General features: G+C 47.9%; 1 protein-coding gene across 5 annotated transcripts in view; it reads right to left on the reverse strand.

Annotated features, from left to right (window-relative positions):
- The window catches only part of mctp1a (multiple C2 domains, transmembrane 1a), a 1,185,582-nt gene that overhangs the window by 439,169 nt on the left and 727,124 nt on the right, over nucleotides 1-19,289 (reverse strand). For all 5 annotated transcript variants that reach the window (XM_072516301.1, XM_072516303.1, XM_072516302.1 and 2 more), the window contains one exon: nucleotides 16,033-16,135. In XM_072516301.1, coding sequence (XP_072372402.1) covers nucleotides 16,033-16,135 — 103 coding nt within the window. The remainder of the gene's footprint in view (nucleotides 1-16,032; nucleotides 16,136-19,289) is intronic.

Below are 19,289 nucleotides of genomic sequence, written 5' to 3' on the forward strand. Positions count from 1 at the left end.
CGGGTGCTTCTGGTACCCCTGCCCACAACTCCAGCCACAGTAAGAACCCCAGGTGTCGACCAGCGACGAGGAAGCACCGACATGGACAGGAGCTGTTGACCCACATCCTGGGATACCCTGGGGGCAGGTCCGAGGATGACAATGACTTCCTGTCACAGCTGTGACAACACCCTTCACCAATGCGGCACTATCTGGAGCGCACCACACATATGCTCCGGACAGCAGGTGGAGGTAGGAACTCCCGAAAGGGGGGACGGTTGGAGGGCGGGCTGACCCCAGGGACTACCTGCTATCCAGACGGGTTCTCGAACAGACAGTCCCATCAATCATGGAGATGTAGTCGCAGAGCCAGGGACTAAATGAGGGGTTATCGGGGAGCATCCAGCACCTACAGCTGCAATTGGAGGAGTCCAACCATGTGCAGGGGGTGGTGCCCACCCTGGGTGCCACCCAGGCCAACACCGCATGGATGGCGTCCACGGTGAGGCCATGGGGCACAGGTTTCTGTCGTGGGTCAACATGTCCAAGGCCTGAGGCAATCTGTGCAGGCAGTGTCCGAGGCCCAGGGCAAGGTTGCCCTCTCACAGGCAGCCTTGTGCCAGAGCCACCTGGACATTGCAGCAGCGCCCCTGAGCGTGGCCCAGTCACAGTCTGGACCTATAAAGATTTAATTACCGGCAAAGACTCGCATTCAAAGTACCATCTTGCATCACTGAATTTGTCTATATATGTGTTTGTGGAACCCACCTCTTCACTCACCTGATGAAGGAGCTAGTGTCAAAACAATCCTGTTGGACTTTAACTTGGTGTTGTAAGACCGTGCTGTTTCAGGTCAGTTAGGCCAGTGGCCTCTGTACCATTGTTCCGAGTTAACAATAAACTCTGTTTGTTGATATGCTGAACCTCCGCCTCGTTCACTGCCAGGCCACCACAGAGACCCTGTTCCACACCCACCCCCTAACAATCTTCTTCCCCTTTTCTGCAGCAATGTCTTCCATTTCATAAGTGCAGAGCCCACAAGTTCAGGAGGACCAGTTTGTGAAAGGGAGCTTTATGACTCAGTAGCTGGATTCATGAATTTTCTGTTGCACACCAACTTGGCTGGCTTGTTACCTATTGGAAAAGTTTTGAAGGATTATTCTTACACGTGGGTGGTGATTGTTTTTTTTTTGGCTTATCTCGCTAACTAACTATTTAATTGCGCTTTTAAAAGTTTCACTCATGCGTTTTGTAAAAACCTATGCAAAGAGTTATTAGTTCTTCCTTCAAACAAAAGTATAGCCCTAAGGATGCTTTGAAACTGAAATCATTTAGGATCCAAGTATAATGAATGAGAACGGAAACAGGGATACAGATGAGTGGTGTCAGTATCTGTGGCCACAGCTGTTCCAGCGCCACAGGTACTGAAACCTGTCACAGTGAACACAGTTGGCAGACTTAGCACAGCTGGCATGGCTGGAACAGCTAGCACATCTGTCACAATCAGTAAACTTGACACAGACAGAATAGTTGGTCTATCTGGTACAGTGGGAAATATATAGGATCATTAGCAAATATAACTCCTGAAAAGATTGAAAAGCTGGCACAGGAACTGAAAGGCAATACTCTCAGAGCCATTCCATCTGGCTAGACTGGCAGTATTTGAACAGGTGGTTCAGCAAGTTTATTTGTCAAAATAAGTAAATATTGATCTGGCTTAGCTTGTACACTTGATTAGTTAGCACAGTAAGTGCAAGCAACTCATTTCACCCACCTGGTGGGGGGAGTGTGGTGGTATGTATTAGGGGTAATACGGTACACCATGATGCCGAGAGGCTATTGGTGGACAGATACTGGGTCCTGATTGGATCTGCCACCTACTGGGCTCCACCCAGAAAGGTAGGGTATAAGAACCCAGGTTCTCCCAGCAGCCGCATTCTGTAACTGTGCTGCTGGGGAACAAGTCTGCTCAATAAAGCCTTGGTTGAGTTCTCTACGTCTCGCCTCGTGTGTTATCGATGGTGCAACAATTTATTGAGCAGACTTAAAAAGGAATACGGAGCTCCGGATCTCTCCGGAGTGCCTGCGAATCGGCCCCCAAGCAGCTAACTCAACATCTGCATTTAATCACTGGCTGGCGTGCTTTGAGGGATACCTCCGAACGTCCCCCGGCAGACCAACAGAAGACCAGAAGATGCAGGTCCTACATTCCAGGGTGAGTCCTGAAATCTACTCGCTCATCGAGGACGAGGAAGATTTCCCAGCGGCGATCACCTTGCTGAAAGAGACCTACATTCGGCCCGTCAACCAGGTCTATGCACGCCATCAGCTCGCGACGAGACGACAAATCCACGGGGAATCACTAGACGAATTCTACAATGCTCTACTGATCCTGGGAAGAAACTGCAACTGCCCAGCGGTAACAGCGGATGAGCACACGGAGCTCCTGATCAGAGACGCTTATGTAGCAGGTTTGGCACCATCGCAAATTCGCCAGAGACTTTTAGAAAAAGACTCTCTCTGACTCACAGAGGCACGGGCCCTTGCGGCCTCCCAAAACGCCCGCGCCTATGCCCCCGACCGCGCTACAGCCCCTTGGGCTCCGTGGACCCCCGCTGCGATCGACCCCCCGGCACCCCCCACCCCCCCCCCCGCAAGCGTGCGCGGCCAGAACCCCAGACCACAGACCACCCGGGGGGGCCCCACTGCTATTTTTGCAGGCAGTCGAAAAGCCCCCGCCAGCACTGCCCGGCCCGCTCGGCCACCTATAAAAGCTGCGTCAAAAAGGGGCACTACGCAGCGGTGTGCCAGTCCCGGGGGGTCGCCGCTATCTCCGGGGAATAAACGGGACCACGGACTCACCCCCCTCCCAGCGACCCATGTGCGGCCAACGTGCGCCGCCATTTTGGACCCCGGATGCCACGAGGGGGGGACGGGCCCCGCCACCTTGTTACCCGCGGGCCGCGTGCGATCCATGGGAACGGCCATTTTGTCCACCCCTGGCCGCGTGCGAGCCATGGGAGCGGCCATTTTGTCCACCCCCGACCGCGTGCGATCCATGGACGCTGCCATCTTGGCTGACAGGCAAGGACCCCAGCGTGGACGGCTCCACGCTACCCGAAGACAATGACCAGATGCAACAACCACGTTTGGCATCGGTGACCCTGGATCAGTCGCGGCCCCAGACGCTCCAGACAGCAACGACAAAGGTGCTGGTGAACGGGCACGAGACGCCGTGTTTGATCGACTCGGGGAGCACGGAGAGTTTTATTCATCCGGACACGGTAAGACGCTGTTCCCTTGTAATTCGTCCAAGCACCCAAAATTTTTTCCTGGTGGCGGGGTCCCACTCCGTTGAAATCAAAAGATTCTGCATCGCAAACCTAACGGTGCAGGGCAGAATGGACTGCTGCTTTATCGGCTACCAGTTTTAAAATTATTTATTTTATATGGCAAATGCTTTAGAGAGCGCAGAGAAGATTTACAAGAATGGTTGCGGGCTGAGAGACTTCAGTTCTGTGAATAGCTTGGAGAAGCTGGGGCTATTCCCTTCAGAGAAGACAAGATTGAAAGGTGAATTGAGAAAGGTGCACATTCAAAATCATGAGAGGTCTAGAGAGAATAGATAAAGCAAAACTGTTCCCAGTGACGGAAGGGTGAGACACAGGAAACACCAATTTAAGATGAATAGCAAAATAATCAAAGGCGACATGAGGATATATTTTTCCACACAGCATGTGGTTGGGAAGCACAGCCGAGAGAGTGTGGTAGAGGCAAGGTTAATTGTGGCTTTGAAAAGAGAATTGGATAATTATCTGAAAGGATGGGGAATTGGGACTGAGTTGCTCCTGTAGAGGCCTGGCATGGAAATGATGGGCTGAATTACCACCTCCGTGCTGTAACCACTGTATGATTCTATTTTAGAAATTAACATATGCTTTAACATCTCTATAAACAGTGGGTTCTTCTGTTCGTGTGATGGACTGGGCGGTGTTCACGACTCTCTGAAGTTTCTTGCGGTCCTGGGCCGAGCAGTTGCCATACCAGGCTGTAATGCAGCCTGATGGGATGCTTTCTATGGTGCATCTGTAAAAGTTGGTAAGAGTCAATGTGGACATGCCGAATTTCCTTAGTTTCCTGAGGAAGTATCGGCGCTGTTGTGCTTTCTTGGTGGTAGCGTCGACGTGGGTGGACCAGGACAGATTTTTGGAGATGTGCACCCCATGGAATTTGAAACTGCTAACCATCTCCACCGTTGCAAGGCTGGAAGTATGCTGGAGTACTTTTGGAGGTGCTATGGGGAGTTCCTGGTTTTGCTAGAGTGTTGCAAAATGCTCACAAGAAGGGCAGAGGATTAAATAACATGTCCTACATCTGCAACAGGTAGGGACAGTAGTGGCAGTGCCGCTGGATCAGCAACATTACTGGGAAATGGAGCAAGAGTTGTGGAGAGGGCAAAAGTGCAATGCCCCTTACTAATTTAGAGCCATGGAATCCATAGAATAGCTACAGTGCAGAAGAAGGCCATGAGGCCCATCAAATCTGTACCAAGCCACTGAAAGAGCACCCCACCCAGGCTCATACCCCGGCCCAATCCCTGTAATCCCACCTAACCTGCACATCTTTGGACGGTGGGAGCACGTGGAGGAAACACACGCAGACGCAGGGAGAATGCGCATATTCCACAGTCACTCAAGGCTGGGATCGAACCCGGGTCCCTTGCGCTGTGAGGCAGCAGTGGATTGGATTGGATTTTGTTTATTGACATGTGTACCGAGGTACAATGAAAGGTATTTTTCTGCGAGCAGCTCAAACAGATCATTAAGTACATGAAAAGAAAATACATAATAGGGCAGCTATTGTAACTATATAAACACTGGCATCAGGTGAAGTAAACAGGGGTGTAGTGTTAATGAGGTCAGTTCATAAGAGGGTCAGTGCTAACCACTGTGCCATCGTGCCATCCACAGACTCCTCTTTGATCCTTGACAGTGATAGGATGGCATCCTACCTGTAATGTGCATTCTCATCAAAGCCTTCCTATATGCTGCCTCATATACGTGCACTACAGAAGTACCCATCTGCAACATCAGCCTTTGGTGAGCTGGCAAATTAATCACTCTTGTTCCCTCTCCTGGCTGTAACCCACTCATGCCTGGTTAAGTCACCATGTGCTGATCCCAACTCTACACCTGCCTCCAGGGTACATGCAGTGCCAGTATATGAGTTGGTGGCGAGAGATGTCAGTTCATGTGACAGGGCCTCCTCAGTAGTGCTCTGCTGTTGCTCGCTCCTTTTTTCCTTGGGTTCCTTCAACTGAGCAGGTACCAGGGTGTGGGTAGTCATAGACAGTCATAGAATTTACAGTGCAGAAGGAGGCCATTCGGCCCATCGAGTCTGCACCGGCTCTTTAAAAGAGCATCCTACCCAAGCCCACACCTCAACCCTATCCCCATAACCCAGTAAACCCGCCCAACACAAAGGGCAATTTTAGACACTAAGGGCAATTTAGCATGGCCAATCCACCTAACCTGCACATCTTTGGGCTCTGGGAGAAAACCGGAGCACCCGGAGGAAACCCACGCACAAAAGGGGAGAATGTGCAGACTCCGCACAGACAGTGACCCAAGCCGGGAATCGAACCTGGGACCCTGGAGCTGCGAAGCAATTGTGCTAACCACCATGCTACCGTGCTGCCCCTCTGTCTGAACACAGGATAACAGAAGGACATGATTGGTGCAAGGCAAGAAGGGTTGGGGTGAAAAGCAAGAAGCCCATGGTCACATCACCAACAACTTGCTCAAAGCAAATTGCAGGAACATATTGTCAATGTCAATGCTCTCACCAATGCTGCATTTCACAGGCACTGTTGCAGGCTCGCCAATGCACAAACATTAAGGTTCATGTTCATCAAATTGATCCTTATCTGAGTCTCCTGAAGCGGAACTGGTAAGTGTTCTTGTTTTCTTGAGTGTTTGCACGAGCTGACCTGTCTGCATGTAATTCACCACATGCAGATACCAACTCTAAACTAGTTGCTTACATTTGGGCAGTGCCAGCAACTGAGCTGGTGGCTGCAAGAGTTAGATTAAGTGATGGCATTTCTTCCTCAGCTTTTATCCTCCTCTTGTCCTTCCGTACAAGGCTACAGGGGCTGAGCAGCCAGCAGCTCTCGACCATCCGAAAGCATAAAAAGATAAATGGAGGGGAGGGGTGAAGTTGAGGCCATACTCATGCGCGTGGAACTTGGCTATCAGTTTCTGCTCTCCGATTCTGCGGTGACGTGGGTTCCGCACGCATGAGTATGGCCTCAACTGGGACCTTGGATTCATGTCTCACTATATTCACCCCCCACCATCTGGCCTGGGCTTGCCAAATCCTACCAACTGCCCTGGCTTGAGACAATTCACACCTCTTTAACCTATGATTATCCCTCTCTCGAGTCACACAGTCTGGACCTGTAAAGACTTAATTACCTGCAAAGACTCACATTCAAAGCATCACCTTGCATCATTGACTTTGTCAATATATGTGTTTGTGGGACCCACCACTTCACTCACCTGATGAAGGAGCTGTGCTCCGAAAGCTAGTGATTTCAAACAAACCTGTTGGACTTTACCCTGGTGTTGTAAGACTTCTTACTGTGCCCACCCCGGTCCAATGCCAGCATCTCCACATCATTATAGGGATTGTTATTTTAAAAAAGGAAGGCCAACTGGAGCCTACGCTACTCAAACTTTAAGAGTTTGTGGAGGGCGCTTGCACAGAGATGGAGATGACGGCTGCATGGAAACTGCTCGTGGCATCATCACCATGAAAGAAATGAGATGGGTGGACAGATTCTGTGTCTGGCCCTGGGTCACTGTCTGTGTGGAGTTTGCACATTCTTCCGTGGGTTTCACCCCCTTAACCCAAAGAAGTGCAGGTTAGGTGGATTGGCCACGCTAAATTGTCCCTTAATTGGAAAAAAATTAATGGGTACTTTAAATATATAAAAAAAGATTTTGTGTCTTACCCATCTCGTTTCCAAAGTAGTGGACATGCCCAAAAATCAGGGTGAATGGCTTTCACATCCATGTCTTTCTATAATTTCTTTCTTATGCTTCGTTCTTTTCTTACCCAAACTATTTCACCGACAACTCCATGCATTAACTATTAAAAATTCTTCAGAATTATAGCACAACTGTAAAATTTGTCTTGTAAATAACTTTTAAAACTCTTTCAGTGACAAGGTGACAAAATATACTTAGGTTCAATGGACCATACCGCAGCACAGCCAATATAAGTTTACCTCTGGCAATTCTCAACTGTGTGTTTCTAATTTGATCTCGACTGTCAGCATGTTGCTAGAATTTTCCTCCACACACAAAGGGTTGGATTTTAGCCTGTGCCGGTGTCCCTTCCCCAGTGTAAATGTTGGTGTCAAGCCTGCTCCAGTTCCAGCAGGTTGGCCTATTGCTATTTAACACCCGGCAGATAGTTAAGTGACTTGAGATGAGACATCCATCCCAACAGAAGAAGGAGGTCCCGTCTCCGAGAGCTGCGAGCAATAAAATTTACAGCAACTCTCTCGTCCGAGCAACACCACCAGGAGCAGTGGAAAATACTGGAACTCCAGACAATCTCCAATGGCACTGGACCAGCTCAAGTAACGAAAGCTGCGGGACTTTCCAGTTGACACCAGCCTCTGTCTATCATAGGAAAAACTGCAGCAGGGATGGGAGGAGGCCTTAATAGCCATTAATTGGCCACTTGAGGGCCCAAATTGGCCCATAGGCAGGCAGGCCACTTGCCACTCCCCCAATTGCAGTAACACTGCAAATCTTTCGGCACATATCCCATGAGGTATTGGGTTCTGTAGCGCAAAATTTGCTTAATTTTCTTTCCTTCTTTGCCCCCAATCTGCCTGTTCATTAAGATCTTTGGACTTAAAGTGTGATGCAACTTGATGGACACGTTGATATCATTTGGACGATTGGTAGCAAGCTCCTCCTTGTCACTCATGTCAATGTTGCTGAGCTTCCATCAGACTTTGAAATATTTTCTTTGTCCTCCCCTAGTACACTGGCCATTTGTAAGTTGAGAAAATAGGACATGGCAGGGAAGATGCTTTTTGGCTATTTGAACAGTGCCCAGTTTATCGAAGTTGATTTTCAGGCGTTTGCCTAAATGCTTGTGGAGCTGGCTTCAACAAAGAGAGCATCCTATTTGGCTGCATTACAGCTTGGTATGGCAACTGCTCGGCCCAAGATCGCAAGAAACTGCAGAGTGTGGTGAACTCAGCCCAACGTATCACACAAGCTTGCCATCCTCCCATTGATTCTGTCTACACCTCCCACTGTCTCAGGAAGGCAGACAGCATTGTCAGAGACCCCTCACACCTTTGCCCTCTTCCAGACCCTTCCATCAGACAGAAGATACAGAAATCTGAAGACCCGCACATCCAGACATAGGAACAGTTTCGTCCCCACAGCTACTAGACTCAATGACTCACCCTTGTACTGATCTGTTCCCTGTAAGAACACTATTCACGACACCCTATGCTGCTCTTGTTTGGCCTTGTTCCGCACTGTAACCAATCACTATTTGTCAATGTACTCTGTTGAATATTCTTTTGTCTACTATGTACGTACTGTGTACATTCTCTTGGCCGCAGAAAAATACTTTTCACTGTACTTCGGTACATGTGACAACAAATATCAATCAATCAGTAGTATTTTTTCAATGGTATTCCCATCTGAAGGATGACTGGGGTTAAAGAATTTGGGCATTATTTAATATTCGCCGCAGAGCACAGTTCATTTTTAGTGAATAGTCACTGTCATGTCATTTGTAAATATGGGGGCTATCATACAGCCTTGCTTGACACCCATCTGGATATTGAAGGAGACTGTTTCATATCTTCCACTCAAGCCAGCTGCTGTCATATCATCATGATATGATCAGCGGTTGCAGGATTGTGATGAAGTTTGTTGGATAGCCATATCTTTGGAGCACAATCCACAGAGCCTCGCCTTTTACTGAGTCGAATGTTTGGGACAATGAATGCATTGAAGAGTTGGTTCCTCTGTAAGGTCTAAAGCCACACTGTGTCTCTGTGAGGATTGCCTTAGCCAAGGGAAGTAGGCAATTCGGTAGAATGCATGTCAGGATTTTTCCTGTTACGGATAAGAGGAAAATCCCTCAATAGTTTCCACAGCATGTCTTCTCTCCCTTCTGGAAGTTACAATTGTTGCATTCCTGAGTCGGGGGGCAGGGGAAGAGGAAGGGAAGGACATTCTTGTTCCACCCAAATCTGTAGGATGGGTGCATGAAGTCTTGATGAAAGATAAAGCCACGGGACTTCCGGTTGCGGTGATGCCTTGCTAGCCGCACATTTCGGCGGCTCCAGCTCCGACGGACCTTTGGGCTCTTTTAAGAGCCCCAACGGGAAATTTTTGGGCGACGCAACCCGGTGTGGGGTGAGTGAGAAGGGAGTCTCCCCCCAACGAAGGAGGAAAATTTTGGCGGCGGTGGCTGCAGCGCGAGGAATCGTTGACCAAAGAGACAGATAGTGAGAAGCACAAGATGGCGGCGGAGAAAGCTCAGGCGACATGGGGGCCCGAGCAGGATGAATTTTTGAGACGGTGTGTGGAGCTACTATAGAGGGAGGTGCTGACCCCGATGCTGCAGGCAACTGAGGGGCTCAAGGAGACACAAAAGACCCAGGAGACAGAGCTCCGCGTGGTGGAGCAGAAGGTGACGGATAATGAGGACGAGATCCTGGGCCTGGCGGTCAAAACACAGACGCACGAGGCACTTCATAAAAAGTGTACTGAAAGGATCGAGGCCCTAGAAAACGGAGCGCGAAGGAAGAACCTTTGGATTCTGGGTCTCCCTGAGGGTGTGGAAGGAGCGGACTGTGGAGCGTACGCAAGTACGATGCTGAGCTCACTGATGGGTGCTGAGGCCCCTGCGGGCCCCTTGGAGTTGGAGTGGGCACATCGGATCCCGGCGAGAAGACCAAAAGCGGGAGAACCACACAGGGCGATAATCGTGCGATTTCACCGCCTTAAGGATAGAGAAGAGGTCCTGAGATGGGCTAAAAAGGTGCGGAGTAGCAGATGGGAGAATGCAGTGGTACGGGTGTACCAGGATTGGAGTGCGGAGGTGGCGAGAAGGAGGGCGAGTTTTAACCGAGCCAAGGAGGTGTTGCATAAAAAGGTGAAGTTCGGGATGCTGCAGCCGGCAAGACTATGGGTCACGTATCAGGAGAGACACCATTATTTCGAGACGGCGGAGGAAGCATGGACCTTTATTAAAGAGGAGAAATTGGATCGGAACTGAGGGACTGATACTGCAGGAAATGTTATTGTTAATGTTATGGTTGATGTTAATAGAGAAGTAAATTGGGAAGGGGGGAGACAGTGGGAAATGTGGGCGCCGGTGAGGGGGGAAAGACGGGACATAGATGGAGAATGAGGAAGGGGAGGGGGAGGGGAAAGGGAGCTGCGCCACAAGAGGCGGGTCAGGTAAAGGGATGTTCCCCCGCCAGAAAGAATTTGGCGGGAAGACAGGCGCAAGGCGGATGGGAGTTCCCCACACACGGGGGGGTCGAGGAGTGAGCAGGAGTAGCCGGGGTCAGTTGAAGTCAGCTGACTTACGGAAGTAATATGGGGGGAGCAATCACGCTAGAAAGAGGTCTAGGGGGGGGACACAACACAACTGGGTTGCTGCTGCGGAAATCCAAAAGGAAATGGCTAAAGAGTGGGTGGACGGGGATGGTATGTGACGCTGGGGGAGCGAGCGGGAGCGCGGAGGCGGGATATGGGACTGGCCTAGAGAAGTTAATGGCTAGTCGACACGGGAGGGGGGCACTAGGTTCCCATGTCCCTAGTGAGGCTGATCACGTGGAACATGAGATGCCTGAACGGACCGATTAAAAGGGCCCGAGTGCTCGCGCATTTGAAAGGACTAAGGGCAGACGTGGTTATGCTCCAAGAGGCGCACCTGAAGGTGGCGGACCAAGTTAGGTTAAGGAAAGGGTGGGTGGGACAGGTGTTCCACTCAGGACTAGACGCAAAGAATAGAGGGGTGGCCATATTGGTGGGGAAACGGGTAGCATTTGAAGCAAAGAACATCGTAGCAGATAGCGGAGGTAGATATGTAATGGTGAGTGGCAGGCTGGAGGGAATGGAGGTCGTGTTGGTTAATGTATATGCCCTGAATTGGGACGATGCGGGATTTATGAGACGGATGCTGGGGCGTATACCGGACCTGGAGGTATGAAACTTGATTTTAGGAGGGGACTTTAATACTGGGCTGGACCCGGGGCTAGATAGGTCCAGCTCAAAGACTGGAAGAAGGCCGCAGCGGCCAAGGTGCTTAAGGGGTTTATGGACCAAATGGGGGGAGTGGATCCATGGCGATTTCTTAAACCTAGGACGAGGGAGTTCTCCTTCTTCTCCCATGTCCATAAAGTGTACTCCCGGATAGATTTTTTTGTTTTGGGAAGGTCGTTGATCTCTAGGGTGGAAGAAGCTGAGTATTCAGCCATAGCGGTTTCGGACCATGCCCCACACTGGGTGGACCTGGAACTAGGAGAGGAAAGGGAGCAGAGAGCACTCTGGCGATTAGATGTGGGATTGATGGCGGATGAGGGAGTGTGTGCAAGAGTGCGGGGGTGTATCGAGAGATACCTGGAGGTCAATGATGACGGCGAGGTCCCTGTGGGAGTGGTATGGGAAGCACTAAAAGCGGTGGTCAGAGGAGAGCTGATCTCCATTGAGGCCCACAAAGGGAAAACAGAGGCCAAGGAAAGGGAAAGATTACTGGGGGAGATTTTAAGGGTGGATAGGGAATTTGCAGAGACCCCGGAGGAGGGACTGTACAGGGAGAGGAGACGACTCCAGACGAGTTTGACCTCCTGACCACCAGAAAGGCGGAGGTGCTGTGGAGGAAGGCACAGGGGAGGAGGTATGAATACGGGGAAAAGGCTAGTCGCCTGCTGGCTCATCAGTTGCGAAAGAGGACAGCAGCGAGGGAGATAGGGGGAATTAGAGACGAAAAGGGAGACACGGTGCGAAGAGCAGGAAAGATAAATGAGGTGTTCAAGACCTTTTATGAGGGACTGTATAGGTCTCAACCCCCAGAGGGAGAGGAGGGGATGCGGCAGTTCCTGGATTGGTTGAGGTTCCCGAGGGTGGAGGAGCAGGAGGTGGTAGGCCTGGGGGCACCGATTGGGGTGGACGAGGTTATTAAGGGACTGGGGAATATGCAAGCAGGGAAGGCTCCGGGACCAGACGGGTTCCCGGTGGAATTTTACAGAAAATATGTGGACTTGTTGGCCCCGTTGTTGGTGAGGACGTTTAATGAGGCCAGGGAAGGAGGGACTTTACCCCCGACAATGTCGGAGGCGACGATATCGCTAATTTTGAAGAGGGATAAAGATCCGTTGCAGTGCGGGTCCTATAGACCTATTTCATTATTGAACGTGGACGCCAAATTGCTGGCAAAGGTACTGGCATCGAGGATAGAGGACTGTGTCCCGGGGGTGGTGCACGAAGACCAGACAGGGTTCGTAAAAGGGAGACAACTGAATGTTAACGTGCGACGACTATTAGGGGTGATAATGATGCCCACAGTGGAGGGGGAGGCAGAGATAGTGGCGGCAATGGATGCAGAGAAGGCATTTGATAGGGTAGAGTGGGAGTATCTATGGGAGGTGTTAAGGAGGTTTGGGTTCGGGAACGGGTTTATTAGCTGGGTCAAACTTCTTTATGGGGCCCCAACGGCAAGTGTAGTCACGGGTCGACAAAGATCAGAGTATTTCCGACTATATAGGGGAACAAGACAGGGATGCCCGCTGTCTCCACTGTTGTTCACGTTGGCAATTGAACCTTTGGCCATGGCGTTGAGAGAATCCAGGAAATGGAGAGGGGTGATTAGAGGGGGAGAAGAACACCGAGTCTCGCTATACGCAGATGACCTATTGTTATACGTGTCGGACCCAGCGGGGGAAATTATAGAGGTTATGCGAATGTTGAGGGAGTTCGGGGATTTCTCGGGGTATAGGCTAAACATGGGGAAGAGTGAATTATTTGTGATACATCTAGGGGACCAGAGCAGAGAGATAGAAGGCCTGCCTCTAAGGAAAGTGGAAAGAAACTTCCGATACCTGGGGATTCAGATCGCTAGGAGCTGGGGAACCTTGCACAGACTTAATCTGACACGGCTGGTAGAACAAATGGAGGAGGACTTCAGGAGGTGGGACATGCAGCCTCTGTCGCTGGCGGGCAGGGTGCAGGCAATTAAGATGATGGTCCTTCCGAGGTTCTTATTTGTATTTCAGTGTCTCCCTATACTAATCACTAAGACCTTTTTCAATAAAATAGACAGGAGCATCACGAGCTTCGTGTGGGCAGGGAAAGTTCCGAGAGTAAGGAGGGGGTTCCTTCAGCGTAGCAGGGACAGAGGAGGATTGGCACTACCGAACTTGGGCGATTACTATTGGGCCGCCAATGTGGCAATGATACGTAAATGGATGATGGAGGGAGAGGGAGCGGCGTGGAAAAGACTGGAGAGAAAGTCCTGTAAAGGGACGAGTTTAGAGGCGCTGGTGACGGCGCCGCTACCGTTCTCACCAAAAAAGTTTACCACGAACCCGGTGGTGGCGGCAACATTGAATATCTGGGGACAGTGGCGGCGACAGAGAGGTGTGCGGGGAGCCCTGGCGGGGTCCCCAATCAGGAACAACCATAGGTTTGCCCCAGGAAGAATGGATGGAGGATTTCAGAGCTGGCACCAGTTGGGAATTAGGAGGGTGGGAGATTTATTTATAGATGGGACTTTTGCGAGCTTGGGAGCATTGGAGGAAAAGTATAAGTTGCCCCGGGGAAACTTCCTGAGATATATGCAGGTGAGGGCGTTTACTAGACAACAGGTGAGGGAATTTCCGCTGCTCCCGACACAGGGGACTCAGGACAGAGTGCTTTCAGGGGTGTGGGTCGGAGAGGGCAAGGTGTCAGAGATATACCGAGAGATGAGGGAAGAGGGGGAGGAGTTGGTGGGGAAATAAAAGGAAAGTGGGAAGAAGAGCTAGGGGAGGAGATTGAGGAAAGTATGTGGGCTGATGCCCTAAGCAGGGTAAACTCCTCTTCCTCATGCGCCAGGCTTAGCCTGATTCAATTCAAGGTGCTACATAGAGCACACATAACGGGAGCAAGATTGAGCAGGTTCTTTGGAGTGGAGGACAAATGTGGGAAGTGCGGCGGAAGCCCGGCAAACCACGCACATATGTTTTGGGCGTGCCCAGCACTGGAGGGGTATTGGAAGGGAGTGACGGGAGTGATTTCGAAGGTGGTGAAGGCCCGGGTCAAACCAGGCTGGGGGCTAGCTCTATTTGGAGTTGCGGATGAGCCGGGAGTACAGGAGGCGAAAGAGGCTGACGTTGTGGCCTTTGCGTCCCTAGTAGCCCGGCGTAGGATCCTACTCATGTGGAAGGAGGCGAAACCCCCCGGACTGGAGGCCTGGGTAAACGATATGGCGGGGTTCATTAAATTGGAGCGGATAAAGTTTGCCCTGAGAGGATCGGCTCAAGGATTCACCAGGCGGTGGCAGCCATTTCTCGACTACCTAGAGGAACGTTAGAGGGAAGACAGGTGACCGGCAGCAGCAACCCGGGGGGGGTGGGGGGGGGGGGGAGGGGGGGGGGGTGGAGGGTTTAGTTTATGTTAAACGATTATGGGGTTTAGTTATTTGTTTATTGTTAAACTTTCTTTACTGTTACGTTTGCTTTGTAAGAGTGAAAGAATTTTTGTTTGGAAAAAATTTTCAATAAAATATATTTTAAAAAAAAGATAAAGCCATCAGCTTTGGAGACCTCAGATGTAATACCATCAAGGTATTTGTTGTTTTTCATCCATTTGATTTTGTATTATATGCCTTTACTGATAAAGCCTAAATTGCAGTATGCTTTATTAGCTGCTCTCTCAACCTGTCCTGCCACCTTCAATGAATTGTACAGGTATGCACTCAAGTGTCTCTGCTCCTGCAGAATTGTACCCTTTATTTTATGCTGTCCCTCTGCATTGTTTCTACCAAAATGAATCACATCATGATTCTCTTCATTTTCATTTTCTCCATCTTTTTTTCGTCCAGGAAGCTCTGGATTTGTTTGCTGCATCTTTCCCCTCAGTAAGAATATATCATGACTCAAACTATCTCTTCTTTGAAGGCAGCCCCTGGTTCAGTTACACTTTAGTCTGTTAATCCTTGATTCCAATTGAAATGGGCCATTCTTAGCCCGTTGAAGTTGGCTTCTTGCCAATTAATTATTCTTACTCTAAATTGCTCCTTGTCCTTTTCCATAGCCAATCTAAGCCTTGCGGTACTAAGATTACCTCCCCCTGAATATTAACCTTTTGATACTTTATTCACTTGGCCCACCTCAGTCCCAAGAACCAGGTCCAGCAATGCCTCCTTTCTCACTGGACTGGAAACATTACAGCTGTAGAAGTTCTCCTTCATGCACTCTAGGAACTCTTGTCCCTCTCTGCATTTTGAACTATTACTACCCCAATCTGTGTTCGGGTAATTAAAGTCCCCCATTAAACTACTGTACAATTCTTACACTTCTCTGTAATTTCCTTGAAAATGTGGTCCTCTACATTTTTCGCACTGGTAGGTAGCCTATAGACTACACCACGCAATGTAATGCACACCTTTTTGCCCTTTAGCTCCAGCCAAATAGATTATGTCCTTGATCCCTCTTGGAGATCCTCTTTCTGCAGCACTGCAATATTTCCCTTGATCAATACTTGATCAATTCACTTTAAAAATTAAGTTTCATTAATATTTGTTTGGCATGTAAGTTTAACTATTTGGAAATCAAGTTTGGAACTATAATCCTATCACTTTGCTATGACTGTATACTGCACGAGTGAGGGCACATCTTTCCTTAGTGTTGCTAACACTGATTTTACATGTTGTTAAAGGCTGTTCATTGGGACAAGGAATTTTATTATGGACATTATTATGCACAATGCACGCAAAAACCATTGTGCTCATACTCACAAAGTGAAGACTTTGTTCCATTCAGGGCTGAGACTCCTATGGACAGTATGTGTCTGCAGTCTGTCGTTGTTCAGTTCAATCACACAAAATGGGTCACTGCTCCCTAAAGAAAAGTAATTTTTAAATATAAATTTTTTTTTCATGACTTGGGAATTACAAACTAAGAAGTAACAATTACTTGCACTGATAGGAATCCGAAAACTGGAAGAGAGTTGCAGCTGTGTAACAGAAACACCAAGTGACAGTTAATCTGGGTTACTGGTTCTCCCCTATCCCTGACCACTCCTGTTACAGTCTACTTTTACCATCACCTGGGGGGTAGATCGAAAGAAAGAAACAATTTCCTCTGATGGGGAGACCGGAACAAAGGAGCGATAGCCTAAAAATTAGAGCTAGCCTGTTCAATTGGAAATCCGGAAGTACTTATCTGACACAGGGTAATGAAAATCTGGAACTCTTTCTCTGAAAAAACTGTTGAGGCTCGATCAATTAAAACGTTCAAAACTGTGATTGATCAATTGTTGTTTGGAAAAGGTATTGAACGAAGGCAGGCAAATGGAATTCAGAAAAAAGACCAGCTATGATCTAACTGAATGGCAGAGCAAGCAAGAGTGGCGCCACTAGTTGATAGACAATCCTGTGAATCAACCTCATGAACACCAGTTTTGATGGATTGTGGTGTTCACACACGCTATTAAAACATTCCACAGCTGAAGAAAGCATTGTTTTAAATTTGAAGCGGGATATTCATTCCATTATAAAAAGGCTTCATCATCCGGGGCAATGAGTTACAGAGTTGGGGAAGCGTGCAGCAGCTGTATTAAACCTTGGTTAGGCTGCATTTGGAATATTGTGTGGAGTTCTGGTCACCACATTATCAGAAGGACGTGGAAGCTTTGGAAAGAGTGCAAAGGAATTTCACCAGGATGTTGCCTGGTCTTGAGGATGTTGGCTATGAGGAGAGGTTGTATAAACTAGGATTGTTTTCACTGGAAAGACGGAGGCTGAGGGGAGACCTGATAGAGGTCTATAAAATTATGAGAGGCATAGACAGGGTGGAGAGTCAGATGCTTTTTCCAAGGGTGGAAGTGTCAATTACAAGGGGGTACAGGTTTAAGGTGTGAGAGAGAATGTTTAAGTGAGATGAGCGGGGTAGGCTTTTCACACAGAGAGTGGTGGGTGCCTTGAACGCGCTACCAAAGAATATGGTGGAAGCAGGCACATTAGCGACATTTAAGAGGCAACTGGATGGGTACATGAATAGGGAAAAAATAGAGGGATACGGACTGAGTAAGGGCAGAAGGTTTTGTTTGCAGTTAGGGCATCATGATCGGCACAGACCTGGAGGGCTGAAGGGGCTGGTCCTGTGTTGTACTTTTCCTTGTTCTTTGTCCTTTGTTTAAGTGGCAGACTTTAATCTTGATGTAAAATTAGCAAACTTGATGTTAAATGTAGTTTGTGCCAAACTAGCTCAAGGAAAGCATCCTCCATTGTAGATGTGGTCCTTTATATAATTAGCTTGCACAAATTGTAAAAGTTCAGTATAAGTGCCATGGCTTGTATATATGTGCTTAATTTAGTGTATTGGTGCTTTTTTGGCTTACTTGACAGTCAAATTTCCAATAAGAAGAGATGGGGTTTCCTCACTGACATTGATATTTTAGCCTTGCGAAGAAGATGAAATGACAACAGGCCACGACATTCACTGTTGACTAGGATTTCTTCTAGATTTCTGCGGTAATTAACCTGACCATGTAGGGACGGAAAATAAATTTAATAGATATGGCCCAGTGATAAAAGCACACATCTCAATGGGGTCTGCCACATTACCAGGATGTCTGAGATAACTGCGACCCCTTTGATCATATTGATCAAAGAAGCCTTTCATATGCCTGTAGAATACTGAACAATTCAAGCCATTTAACTGACACCCGACAAAACATGTTAATTAAGTTAAAAAGATACAGGAACAAAGATGTACTTAAAACCAATTGTCCAAAGTGCAATAAGCTTCTGAAAAACAGACACCGAAGTGTTCAAACCGAAATAGGGGGCAATTATGCAGGTTCATGAGAAGTGAATACTTGGTACATACACTGAAATATCAGCGGTACTATATCCTAGTTTAAAGCATTTACTATTAAGCTATTATTAAGTAGTCAATTGTCTTTGAAATTAATTCCCAATATTTTCCTCAAGGACCTTCCTAGCAAGTGAGTCATCTTATAAACACAAAAGGGGACTTCAGTTAAAGCTTATAAATGTGCAGAAAAATGTCTGATTTGTACTTGTGGCTTTCTCATGCAGTCTTTCATAGAAATGATGTCACATACACAGTTTGTGAAGTTGTTTGTTTCCCATTCTTTAAGGTTACTTTCACATTTAAATATAAAATTACCAAGTAAGTTCAAATGACTTCTCTGAAATCATCGCCGGCTCTCCGAGAGCCAAGAGAGGCTGTGGCATAAATGTCTCCACCATTACTAGATATTTTAGGAAAATTGTCATTTGTTTTTTCAAACATAAATGCCCTTTCAGTTTCAGGCAAGCTTCTTTTCTGGCATCTTTAAAATGCCCAATCAGAAAGCACCTAAAACATCCGGCATTCTCTGCATAATACTCCGCAGAGTCAGAGAGGTCAGACCATTGCCCTGATTGGCTGATGTGACCAGTTCTCTCTCTCTTCATCTCTCTGTCCAAAACCATGCTGCCCTCTTTAGGCCAGAATTTCACAGAAACAGTCAAAATGCAACATTAGGTAAAACAGTTCCAAAAATCCACATGGAATAGTGATAAGAGTGAGCAAGGCACAAATTCAAAAACCCTGACATATTGTCCAATGAGCATTTATACAAGACTTCTTTCCAACTCAAAGCCCAGTACAATGATGACATATTCCTGCCAGACCCACACAACAGTTACCTTTAAAGCTGTCTACAGAACATTATTGAATAGTGGAGTAGGCTTGAGGGGCTGTATAACCTTTATCTGCCCCTATTTTTTATGCTGTGAACATGTAATTTAAGGATTTATTACTTTCAGGATGCATATTTCACACCAACACAATGTTAAAATGTATTGATAACTTGGGTATATCGTGGTAGCTGGAACAAAAATCACTTAAAATGTAATGTTAGTTATTAGGTTATCTGAGCTTTTAGGCACGTTTAAATTATACAGAAATTAAAGCACTAAAGCAGAATCTCTTCATTCTGCTTCAGAATTATGAAAAGGGTTGTGTCTTTAGTGTGAAGTGT

The sequence above is a fragment of the Scyliorhinus torazame genome, chromosome 9, assembly GCF_047496885.1.
Source record: "Scyliorhinus torazame isolate Kashiwa2021f chromosome 9, sScyTor2.1, whole genome shotgun sequence".
Taxonomy (NCBI): domain Eukaryota; kingdom Metazoa; phylum Chordata; class Chondrichthyes; order Carcharhiniformes; family Scyliorhinidae; genus Scyliorhinus; species Scyliorhinus torazame.